Source organism: Trachemys scripta, chromosome 4 (genome assembly GCF_013100865.1).
Source record: "Trachemys scripta elegans isolate TJP31775 chromosome 4, CAS_Tse_1.0, whole genome shotgun sequence".
Taxonomy (NCBI): Eukaryota; Metazoa; Chordata; order Testudines; family Emydidae; genus Trachemys; species Trachemys scripta.
In genome coordinates this window covers 44488691-44501403 of record NC_048301.1, presented here as the reverse complement: position 1 = coordinate 44501403, position 12713 = coordinate 44488691, and the positions used below count along the sequence as shown (strand labels likewise).

At 41.9% G+C, this 12713-nt stretch overlaps 1 protein-coding gene across 5 annotated transcripts in view; it reads left to right on the top strand.

Annotated features, from left to right (window-relative positions):
- MIPOL1 (mirror-image polydactyly 1) overlaps window positions 1-12713 on the top strand; it is a 291843-nt gene that overhangs the window by 205834 nt on the left and 73296 nt on the right. Inside the window, exon 13 of one of the 5 annotated variants that reach the window (XM_034768597.1) lies at window positions 3171-3591. The exons of the other annotated variants lie outside the window; for them this stretch is intronic. Within the exon in view, the coding sequence (XP_034624488.1) occupies window positions 3171-3191 (21 nt within the window). The 3' untranslated portion in view covers window positions 3192-3591. Of the gene's footprint in view, window positions 1-3170; window positions 3592-12713 lie in introns of those variants that run through there. 5 annotated transcript variants of the gene reach the window in all.

The window sequence follows — 12713 nt, the reverse complement described above, 5'->3', positions numbered from 1 at the left end:
TCTCCACACAATGTTTCAGTTGAGATGGAGATTCCATTTGCAGGTTTCTAGTAGCCGTTAATGCTTCCCATGTTCCTTATGTTTATTAAAAACTTGGGAAGATTTTCAAAAGCAACTTGTATTCCTAAATCTCATTGGCACTTTTGAAAACCTTGCCTTTGGTTATTAGTCAATAGAAACTCCACGGAATCTGTTAGTATTTCTTTTAACTAATTTGTTTAGCAATTCCTTGATACACTATAGTAAACTAGAAATAATGCATTACAAAACAACATTAGTCACTTAGAAAGGACTTGGAAAATAGTAAATAATTTGATTTACTTTTTTATCATGCCACTTCAAAAATTCAAGCTCAGAATTTGAGTTGGTCTCTAAGCATGAAGACTCAGAGTACACTTTTATTCTAACATTAAAAAGTTCCACTGCAGCAGACATTAAAGCAGACAATAGACTATAGTCTGTTGATGCAAATACTTAACTTCCAGTCACATGAATATTACTTACTGCCAGCATATCTGAATATACCACATAGTTAACTAAGTTCTGACCTTTAATTTCACTTAACACTTTAATGCTAATTTGATTACGGTATTTGATAATCTATGATTATTGTATGGTATTTATTTATTTATATTTATATTTTTATATATATATATAATGAATGAAATTATAAACTGAATTAAAATAATGTCCTCTGACCTTAGTTTTCAGTACCAACTAGTAACTAGGTTATAGAGTCCTTTATAAGGTTAGAAATAGAGAACTTTTGACCAGTAAATGCCATTTCTCCCTTGATGTCTTAAGTGGTTGCTTTTTTCTAGCACATTTAGAATTCAGTCCTGTGTGTATACATACGTCATCAAGAAAAGCTACAATGCAGCTTTTAATATTACCTCCATAACTTTTGTAGAAGTCAATATAATAATAAAGAATAAAAAGGGATTAAGTTTACTCTCAAAAGTTAAATTGAACATTTCTGCGGTTTCACCTCTGTTTATCATTGGGGAATAAATCAGCTTATAATAGCGGTGGATAGCCACTTGTACTAGTTTGGGCCTGAACAAATTCACTGAGGAAGAGAATATAAAACTTAAAGGGGTCAGTGTCATGTTCAGTACATGAGGTTTTTTTGGTCACAAACTAGTAACACTACATTCCAAGACTCAGCCAGTATAATAATGACATCCTCTTCTGTAATACAGAGTACGCCTAAGTCTCTTTGCTGATTTGTAGTGCTTCCTTATATTTCCTATTGTTGAGAAAAGAGGCAAACTGAAATAATCAAACACTAACCAAATCCTATTGTTTGCTGCCATCAGAACAAGATTTATTGTGTTAAGTAATAACAGTGATACTAGTAGTTCAGTGCTCTTTAAACCTTTTTAGAGGGTGTGTCTAGTTTTCCCAGTGCACAGTGTGCTACCTTTAGTAGTAATCTCACATATGAAGTTTTCTGTTGACACGTTGGACACAAGTTCATTAGAGGGTGAAGAGAGGGTATGATATCTTCCCTTTTTGCTTCCTATATTTTAGTGGTAAAATGAGAGAGGTCTATATAAAAGAATGTACAAACTTGACACAACATGAAATTTCATTATTTTCACTAGCAAAAATAGTACAAGTGAAAAACCCCTACTCTGTCCCACTTCCATTCATCATCCTCATCTCCTTTTCCCAACACCAAGGTTGGGTAGGGCCAAAGTTATGAGCGGATTCTGTCTGCATCTATTCTGAGCCACCATTGGAGCAAGTTGTGGGGGTTCCCTGGATGGTTTTATATTCTGTTATACCACTGTCTCCTTTGATGTCCACGGTCTCTCTCACCATGCTCTTTGGGAGAATTCTCTGCTAAGAAACTAAAAATTCTGAACACGGTATTTTAAAATTCTGCATATTTTACCTGTCAAAATAACACCATATAATCATGCCAGTTTCAATTATTTTGGTAGTTTATTTCAAAATACCTGTCCTCAAATATCTCTAACAGTACAGACAACAAAAAAAGATTCAGGAAATGTTTTTTGACAAATAGATTCCTTACTAGGCATATTAATACAGAACTTTTGAGTAATAATTCATTTAAATTACATCACAGAACTGTATTTCCCACACCCCTCAGAAGCAGTGCAAAGACTTGTGGGAGTCAGGGATAACAGAGGAGCTGAGGGAGACTGAAGTAATTATTGGGAAGGAGCCTGGACATGAACCTGGAGGGTTGTTGGGTGTGAATGGGAAAAGTATGGAACAGGTGTTTTTTGGGGGGTATTGTTAGGGAATTGAGGAGCCTCCCCCATGCAGATCCTGGCTGACCCCTAGCCTCTCCCATTCAGTCAAGCACATCTGCCCCTGTTCCTGTGTGTCCCTGCGCCACCACTCCCCATTCAGCCAGGGATATCTGCACATGTCCCCCTGTGTTCCTGAACCCCTTCTCAGTCACCCGCATTCCCCCTGTCCCCATGTGGCCCTGCACCCCAACTCCCATTCAGCCCCTGGCTCAATGTTGTCGTCCCACTAATTCCTATATCCCCATTCCAGTCTATACCCTCACTACCCCTTCTGAACCCTAGTATGTGCAACCCCCTACCACCAGCCCTGTGTGTCCTGGTCTGTCCACCCCCCCCCCCCCAATATACCATGCCTCCTCACCTAGCCCTGCAGGCAGGACACTGTGAGGAATGCAGCTTCTGCCCCCTACCTCTCTGCAGCTAACTGCTCTGGCCTGTGAGCCAGCTTCCCTCTCTCCCACCAGGGGCTGATGTGGTGCCAGAAGAAAGGTGTAATTTCAGTTTCCCTTTGCCTACCTGTCAGAATAAATTACTCTGTGTCGGGGGGGAGGGGGGAATCTGTGGGGGGCATTAATTCTGTGCTTGTGCAATGGTGCAGAATTCCCACAGGAGTATCTCTTCCATAGACATCAATTTTAGGCAATAGGTATGGGGTCATTCTAGCAACATGGCCAAACCATTGCAGTTGGCGGCTTTTGATGATTGTAGTCACACACTACACTTTGTCTTTTACAGATGTTGTCACTTCTTAGTTTATCTAGCCTTGTCATGCCTAGAATACAGCATGGCACTTCATTTCAAATGTTTGCAGCTTTTGCTCCAGATGCTTTGTAGGCACCCATGTTTCACAACCATAAATTAATGTACTATATAATCTGGTTTTAGGTGTCATGGACACTGATTTGAAGTTCCAAACATTTTTATTCAAGCACACAAATGTTCTGCTGCAATAACTTTCAACTTGATGATATCTTCGTCACGCTGGCTGCCATGTGTTATGATGGAACCCAAATAAGCAGAAGCTGTCTACTTGTTCGACATCTACAGCATAAATGACTAACTTAGCCTGTTTCTTTTTTTTTTTTTATTTCTGTTATTCTTATCTTTTGTTCATCCAGTTTTAATCCCCATTGTTTGGCTGTTGTATACAGATTGTCCAATGCTTTTTGGTTGTATTCCTCTGTAGACATTATCATGATGATATTTTCTGTGAAGTCAAGATGATAATTTGCCCCAATATCATGCAGCCTCCATCAGTGTTACTTAGGGAGTTGGACAAGATGTTTCTAAATATAAAGTGAAACGTATTGAACTGAGTATGCATCCCTATTTGACTCTGGTTTTCATTTCAAACCACTTAGTCAGCTCACTACTGATTCTCACTGCACGCCAAGCTATGCTATACACTACAGATTCTGCTGTATTTGAATCAGCCTGCTGCTAAAACCTTACCACTTGAGTACTTTCCACAGAACCTCTGTTAGTGGAGTTGACTGCTTACTTGCCAGATGGGAAAAGTACACGAAAAACATTTTAAAAATATTCTTTATGGATATTCCCCTCTTGTCCCTGAAAAATCCTTCTTTGCCTTTTTAGAAGCCTTCATCTTATTTCTGCCTGCGTCAGAAATGACTTGTTAGTGTGATAATAATTAGAAACATATTAGCCTTATGACTGTCATTTTATATAGCATTCCCAGATTGTGTCATGCTTTACAAACTGGGCAAGTGTGCCAGACAAAGAACAAGATCTATGCCCAAGGAGCTTACAAATACAAACTCAAGACAAAATAGGTTACATTCAGTGCAATGTAAACAGTACAGTAAATGGTCTGAAGGTGCTCACAGAGTGGGGGCTGAATCTAGAAAGTTTTGTGGAATAACAAATTGTATCTCTCTGTTGCCATTAAACACTGAGAGAAAGTGACCAGATTCTGAAGATATGCAAATATATAATATGCAAACACTGAAAGAAGTATCAGTATGAGTTTGGAATGGCCACCATATGTGTGAGTGATATTCTAGGATTCGATTTTGGGGTCATCCCAAATGAGTACCAGAGTGGAAATAAAATCTTTATAGGGCACTATCATGTATTCTGGGTGTGCAATATATTTAAGAAATGTTTGAGGTTTTTAAAATATATTTATTGGGTTGAATTTTTTCTCTCCTACCGTAAAACCAGGCTAATTAACATAAATCCAGCATAGGCCTCTGAGGAAGAAAAAGTATAACAAATAAGTTTTTTTTGGGGGGGGAAGTACATAAAAAGCTTTTCTATACATAATTAAACTGAAAGTAATACATTTTATCTTATGACCTACTAGGGCTACAACTAGCAAGTGCTTTGAGTTCCACTGAAAAGCTGGAGATCTCCTCTCTCCAGTGGTGTATATATGGTTGCTATTTCTTTTCTTTGAAGGGCGATGAGAGATTGTATAATGAGTCCAGGGCTAAAATATTCATTCTGGAAATTGGGCTTTTCTTAAGGGAAGGAATGTAGAAAGAATCCCACCTGTGGGGAGAAAATAGGAAACGCGTTTGTGGCAGGTTGGTTTAATTTTAATGTCAACTGTCTAAAGCTGTTCGAAGTTTGAAATGTTACACATCTCCCATGTGAGGGATGGATTAGCAAACAGAGTGCAGATGAGGCTGTCCAAGATATGTGGCAACTCGAAGCATTCAAACATCATGAGTCAGGCCTCAAAAAAATCACAATGTTGGCTCAAAATAATGAGATTTTTAAAAATATAATACATTTTGGGGTTCTTTCTGGCCAAGCGAACAAGGGCACTCAGCTAAGTGGATTTCTCTGACTGTCTGCTTCTTTATTTGCCTGCAATGTAATTGAACCCTGAATCTGATCAATTTGAAAATTTCAGGAAATGTTCTAGGTATTTATGGGCAGAACCCTACTGATTTTGGTGAAAACTGGAAAAACTGAAAGGTGTGTGGGGGACACAAAGAGCCCCTGGCATCTGGTTAACAGACCCTCCAGCTTTAATGAGGTCTGTAACTATCTAGGGGTCAATGAAGCGGTTGATGATGGCCATTAATGCCTTCAACATAACACACGCACCCCATCTCAGCTCTGCCCCTCTTCTGAATACAGTTTAAAAATGTTGACACCCTGGAAGACTTCTCTCCCAAACAGAAAAGGAATGGGATGCACACAGAGCACCTGGCATGGGGAGAAAGAAGGCATAATGATATGGGGATGGGGGATACAGCATCCTTGGCATGTGGTGGAGGAGGGGAGGCATGTAGAGCCCCTGGCATGGTGGAGAAATGAGGGGCACACAGAACCCCTGTCATGATGGCAAAAGGTGGAGATGAGGGTCACAGGAAGCCCCTGGAATGAGTGGGTGATTGCAAGGAGTCCCTGAAATAGCAGGGGTTGGAGGATTGGCACACAGGGAGCTTGGAGAGGAATGGAGGAATGCAAGGGGGTCCTGGGACGGTTACTGCACTTACCCTACAGAAGCAACAAAGTGTGCAACCCTCTAGTTATTTGTATTCTGGTATCAGAGCTTTTAGAATGTACTTGGTTCATGTTTTCAAACTTTCTTCTGCAACCATGAAGGAAACTTACTCGTTTTTTAAAAGGAAGTTGAGATTTTCACATACTCATTTGACTCCAGGAACTGGGGATTTAAAAAAAACAAATACCATGAGACTCATGAAAATAATGAACACTGGAAGCAGTATAAATGTATGGCTCAATGATCTATAACATGAACACCATATATGGTGTATGTGTGTGTATATACACCTCTACCTCGATATAACTCTGTCCTCGGGAGCCAAAAAATCTTACCGTGTTATAGATGAAACCGCGTCATATCGAATTTGTTTTGATCCACTGGAGTGCACAGCCACACCCCCCCGGAGCACTGCTTTACCATGTTATATCCAAATCCTTGTTATATCGGGTCGCGTTATATCGGGGTAGAGGCGTATTTATACAAACACATTTGATGTGGACTAAGCAGCAAAATGAGGACAGACACATGCATGGAATTAAGTGGAAGGCCTCAACTTTTATTAAACATTAATATGGGGCGGGTGCTACCCGTCCATCACCCATACTGTCCTATACCAGGCATTTAATTGAAACCAGTGCAGGGGTTACAGGACTCCTTACCACATAACCCATAACTTGGGATAGACTCTCCTCAGCCTACTCTCCAGGACTCATCTCTCTCTCTGAGTCCTAGCACCCTCTCCCATGCAAGAGGGATAGAGGGTGCATCAGGTGGGCACCTGGGCCCACAAAGGCCACAAGGTCTCACCCACGGTCCATCACCAAAATCTCAGATCTTTTCTCTCTAGGATCTGCTCATTTTATTCCCTTAACTTCACTGGAAACTGGCCACAGGGGGTGCCAGTGACTAGCCTGGCCACTCCCACACTCAACCACCCTGCATGGTATCTATGGTAACACCTGCCCAATATATACCCTTACATTCCATAGCCGTATGTGAGCACCTCCATCTGACAAATGTACGCCATCATCCCTGAGAACTTCCGGCTGATTGTAAACAGATGTCCCTATGCTGTCTGACTGAACTCCGGGTCTCCAGGAATAGCTTGGTGACCTCCCTGTTTACTTTCTTTCTAGCCTTGTCCTTGTGGGCTCCCAGCCCTTGCCTGTCAGTGAGTGCAAAAGTGGTATGAGCTGAACCCACTGCATGTCTCCTCTGGATGTGACTAGCTTCAGCCAGTTGTTGGGACATCACCCGTGAATCCCTGCTGGCCAGTGGGTCAAGTTCCCAGAATCTGTCATCCTGAAATTGAGAGAGCATCAGCAATACCATTATCCACTCTAGGGGCGTGCACTGAGTGCAAAAGGATATTAAAAAACTGCAGGCAGCATAATATGAAGGCACTTAAAGAGCAGCAGTGCCCCTGCCAAGAGACTCCCTCACACACTGTAGCCAGGAAAGCACCTCTTGGCACTCAGAGCCTTAGGGCAGGGAGCAAGGGCTGCCAAAGCAGAGAGCCGTGCACGAGCAGACTCCCAGTTAGAGAGCCGCAGCATTGTGGGGCTGGGAAGTGTAGTGACTGTATGTATACATATCTAATGGTGAGTGAGTATATGTGTATATGCTTACTTATAGATATATAGGGCCTGATTCTTCTCTAATTTACATACTCTAACTGATGAAGTAGTTTCATCACAGTCATCTTATGATGATATAAAATTGATGTAGAAGGAGGTCAGGTGTGTGTTTGTATGTGTACATTCGCCTACTAAGTGGGGGAGGAGCTGAAGCACTTTTGAAAATCAAAAGTCTGGTTTTGCCAGAGGAGAAGATTGCTCCTGCACCTCTAAGATGTCTGAAAGCCAGAGGACATAGTCCTAGAAGGAAATCTGCCTATGATTGTGATTTCACCCCCCCTCCCCTCCTTCACTGTTTCCCCCCCAGCCCCAGCAAATTCACAGAAGATAGGGAGTCCTGAATGGGCTATGCTAGCAGACAGGGGCCTAGGAAGGGAGAAATTTAGAGTATGTTCAGAAAAAAAAAACATGACAGCAAATCTCAGCGCCCAGGTCTGCAGACTAGGGCTCACACTCCAGCAGTAAAAAATAGCTGTGTAAACATTCCAGCTCAGGCTGGAGCTTGGGCTAGGAAGTCCAGGGAGCAGGCTGGGCTTCAGAGCCTGAGCCAGAACATCGACATGGCTATTTTTTAGATCCAGAGCGCAAGCCCGAATCTGCAGACATGGTCTCTGAGATTCACTGCTGTAGTTTGTTTTGGTTTTGTGTTTTTTTGCAGTGTTGACATACCCTTGCTGGCAGAAACCCCTGTGCTTTCACTGGCAAGGGAGGAGGACAGAGGTAGCCAGTCCATGTGGTATGAAAGAGAGGAGTTACTTCACTTCTCCTGGGTGGCTTTATAACCTAACTGGCACTGACCTCGGGTAGAGTACTGCCCCTTTCCCTAGCAGCGATATTTCCTTATGCACCCTCCCCGACTCTCCAATAGCAATGCATCTCCTGCTCCCGCCCAGATCAGTTTTCTATTTAGTTTAGTGGGGACGTATTTCTCTCCCAACTTTCCCAGATCCCCAATGTGTTGGGCCACAAATGCTATCTGCCCTCCCTTCCACCCTTCTAAATACCTCAATGTTTGAGGCCCTGGCAGTGCTTCCTTTTTTCTTCCCTGTGTATATCATGTGACCAGGCTGCTGCTGTTTTGAAACTATTATTTGTTTCTCTGCCAGAAGCCACTGTTGCAGGCCATGCTCCCATGCAAAGAACATGGAGATCAACTCCTAGAAGGAATGAGAGTTTCAGAAAGGAAATAAAATGAAATTTTTTTGAAAGACCAAAGTTGATAATATATTTCAATTTGAATTTCAGTTTTCTAAAAACTGAGAGTGAGCAAAAATTGATTCCATCATGCTTTAAAAGGAAAGAGAAATGAGAAAAAATATATATCAGGAATCAAATTCAATCATACAAGCCAGAAGAAAGTTGGCTCAGAATGAAGTTAGGCAAGTTCTTTGTCTCTCTGTTTATTTTTCTTATATTGTAGCTCAGAAGCAAAATCGCAGTTTCTGATGCATAACCTGGAAATGTGAATCTGAAATAAAATTTGCATAACAGTTACGAGTTAGTGTTCCCAGCTGAGTTATTCTAATTCTTTCACAACTGTATCCTTTAGGCTGAGGATTAATGCAAATCATAGAAACTTGAATGACATGATGAAGAATGTGTTAGAATAATCAGTTTTGCACTATGTAGAAGGGTTACATTACTGTCCATCCTCTCAAATTGTTCCACTATTTGAATTTATCAAGTTAATTTTTCTTTCATTTGCATAATTTTTAATTGCATGACCTATATCAGTTTTGTACAAGCAGTTTTTAATTTTATTTTTATTTAAAAGTCTATATAAATCAAAATAGCATTTCACATTTTACTACAGAATTGTTGTCGGGGCTTTCTATTTAACTTCCATAAGAATGTGAGTAAGTCTAAAAATGCCAGATTTCAAGTTTTGGACTTAGGAGCTGAAGCACTGGCTGATCTTGGGGGGCTTTTTACAGCTGAAACTACAGGATGTAAGTTCTGGAAGAACTGCTGAACAGTTGCCAAGTCCATTTTTCTCCCCACCAGCCTAAACTGGGCCACCAGACAACCCAGGATTTCTCTTGTTGGTCCTGCTTCCCTATCCTATGTTAGTCCCTAATGTCTGAGAATCAAGAAATGAAAATTAAGACAGTCCTTGCCCCTAGTCCCCAATTCTTTGGCCTTCTAGGGAGTGGAAAGATAAAATGCCCATCAGCCCTACTTTCTCACTGCTCTGGTAGTGTGGGGCAAGGGAGGAGTGAAAAATCTGCTGCTGGACTTACCCCTGACTTTTCTGGGCCTAGAGAATGAGAGATCCTGCTGCTGATGAGCTCCACCTCCACACAGTTCTATGCTATAGAAGGTGCCCAACGTGACCCCATAGTTAAGGTTGCAGGACATGTCCTATGATAAGATCCTGTTTTCAGTTGGTTATAACTTTGCCAAACTCAGACTGTTGGAGCTGAAATTTTCCATGCTGTCTGTCTGTCTCAGACAGACATTTATTTAAAGTTTCAGCTAAAACAGTTCAGCCATTTCTGAGAAAGAGGTTAAGGAAACATACGCTATTTTTTTCAAAGTTAAAAAAATTCTTACAATCATTTCACTGAGAAGCGTTAGCACCTCCGTGCTTTGGAGCAGAGACTTCAAATTTGGTGGGGTGGTCAGAAGTGTACCATTTGCTGTCCCTGTAAAAAATTGCCCAACTTATAAGCCTCTGAAAAACTGCAGTTTGTACATACTCAATAAAAGTTTGATAGAGGCTGTCAGTATTATTCAATTAAGTTTTCATCTGCACTGAGTATGCTCCATCCCCAGAGAGTGACTGAGCATGACCTCAGGGCTGCAAGGGTTGCATTGCTCCTCCTGTCTTCTAGGGCTGTTGTGGCACCAGAACCAAATAGGAAGACTCTCTCTCTCTCTCTCTCTTGTGCTCTCACTGTTCTCTTACTGGTTTGTAGGCATCAATGAGGAGAGAGAAGTGCAAAGGAATGAGGAGGAGGAATAGTTGCAGGCTGGGAGTAATAGGTACAAGGGGGACAGGGACAGGCGGATCAGAGGACAGGGACTGAATAGGGCTGGTCAGAATATTTTTGAGAACTTTTTCCAGTCTAAAAATTTTGTTTTGTCAAAACCGAAATGTTTCATAGAAAGATATCAGTTTCTAGGACAACGTCAACAGGAAGGTTTCTAAGGTCTAGGATCACTCTGGTCAAAACAAAAGCCCTATGCTTAGGCACTGGCCTGGATTGTGGGAAACCTAGGTTCAAATCCCGGTGTAAATCAGAGCCTTTCTTTGTTTTACAAAAACTTTTACAAGGTCTCATTTGTGCTCTGCATTGGATTGAAAACAAATTTCAGAACCTTGAAATTTTTTGCAAAATGGAATTGTTGTTTTCAAGTAAAACCCAAAGTTGAGGGATACAGGAACAAAAGCTGGGGAGGGAGAATAGGCTCAATGGAGGGGATGAGGCTCATATTTCTCTGTAGTCAGCATATAGCTATGATCTCGCTGGCAAAATGTGTGTCTCTTAGCCCTCTTAACAGCCAGTCCCCATAGAGGATAACAGCTTGTACTACTACCAGTTTGAAGTTCTGTAGAAAAAAATAGTATGTGATCATATAATTAAAGATCATCTGTAATGAACTGGGGCTATATAGTACAAGTTATGAATTCTGATTGATATAGGAAAGTTGTATTATGAAAAAACTGCTGTATTATGAGTGGATTATTATTATGGATGTGGATCCACCATTGCTGACAGGGCTTGCAGCAGATACACGCCTGACAGGTAGGAAATACTTAAGGTTTGCGACAATATTTAGACCTCATAAAGCTAAAAAGCAGCACTAGGCTTGGAAATCCAGTTTTAAGTTAACCCCTCTTTCTCCCCCTTTCCCCCCCCCAAGGGCGGGGGGGGAAGGTAAGAGTAGTGGAAATTTACCAGGACTAGAACAAGAGAGACCAGTTGACCGGGGGGTGGGTGTTAAATAAAGAAACATGGAGGAATGCGTGGAGCTACAGAGGAATAGCAAAATGGGGCAAGAGGGAGCAAGGTCACAGAAACTGGGTAAGGGGTCCAGAAAGAAGAGGGCACTAGCATAGGGCACAAGGACCTACTTGCTTTCAAGTATCAGGGGGTAGCCGTGTTAGTCTGTATCTACAAAAACAACAAGGAGTCTGGTGGCACCTTAAAGACTAACAGCTTTCTTGCTTTCTTGAGCCAAGATAGCCTCAAGGATTCTGGGCACCCCAAGAGACTCAGTCCCAAGCCCAAAGAATGTCTGGAGTGTTGAGAAAATTGAGGCAAGGACATGGGTTTAGTGTTTGGTATGCTCTGTGCTCTCCTTTGTTTTGCATGATTAAGTAAGATAAAGGAGCATAAAGGTGTTAGACTGAGCAAATTATGTCCGATGACTGCTTTACACCTACTGTGTGCCCTGAGAGACTTGAACAATGAATTAGAAGCTTCACACCTTTGGGATGGAGTTCTGGGATGGGGTGTATTTAAATAACTGAGGTATTTCTGGAATCAGTACTGGTCCTGGGGGACTAGAGCAGGTGGGCTGAGGACCCCCATTTCTGAGAAATAGTAGCAGACTGAGTCAGTGCCCAGAAAATGTGCCAGAGAGCCCATGGGAGAAACCAGTGCTGCAGCCTGCTGAGGCGCCAGAAACGTAACACCTGTGGGAGGATCCAGGGCACTGAGGCTTGCATTCTCTTTACAGCAGCCCTAGTGGGTGCCGGGAGGGAGTGCTCACTGGGATCTGTAACGCTATCCTAACGGATATACATAAAGGGACTAGATTATTTTGGCATTTCTGAAATTTTGAGTGCTTCACTTTGTAACTTTAACTCTTCTTTATTGTGGTTTTCTTTGATATAATAAAAGATCTACACATGCCTGCAGAAAGGAGGGTAATAAAAAGAGTTCCATCCTCTTGGGATATAAGAATATGCAGCATTGTTGATAAGTTTGTAGGATCAATGACGTTGTTGTTATGCAGTATAAATAGCTTCCTTAAGGCAGCTCTTAACACTCACCACATCTCATGGAGGAGATGGCAGGCTGCTGCGTTTCCCTAGGTGGTGATGAAAGAGTTTCTGGCTAGGGAATAAGCAGCTGGGTGGTGATGGTTACAAGGAGATGGTGGGGTTACAGCAACAGAGCATGTGTGGATGCTGGGTGAGGTTAGAGGAAAGATTGCACTGTTGATAGGTGGTGGTAGAGCGCCTCACACCTAAGGTTCTGCCTGTTTGTGCCCGGCTGTTAATATGATGGCTCTTCCTCAGATGTCATAAGATCAAAGCTGCACCTCTCATCTCTGTTTTCAAACAGAAACTGAAGG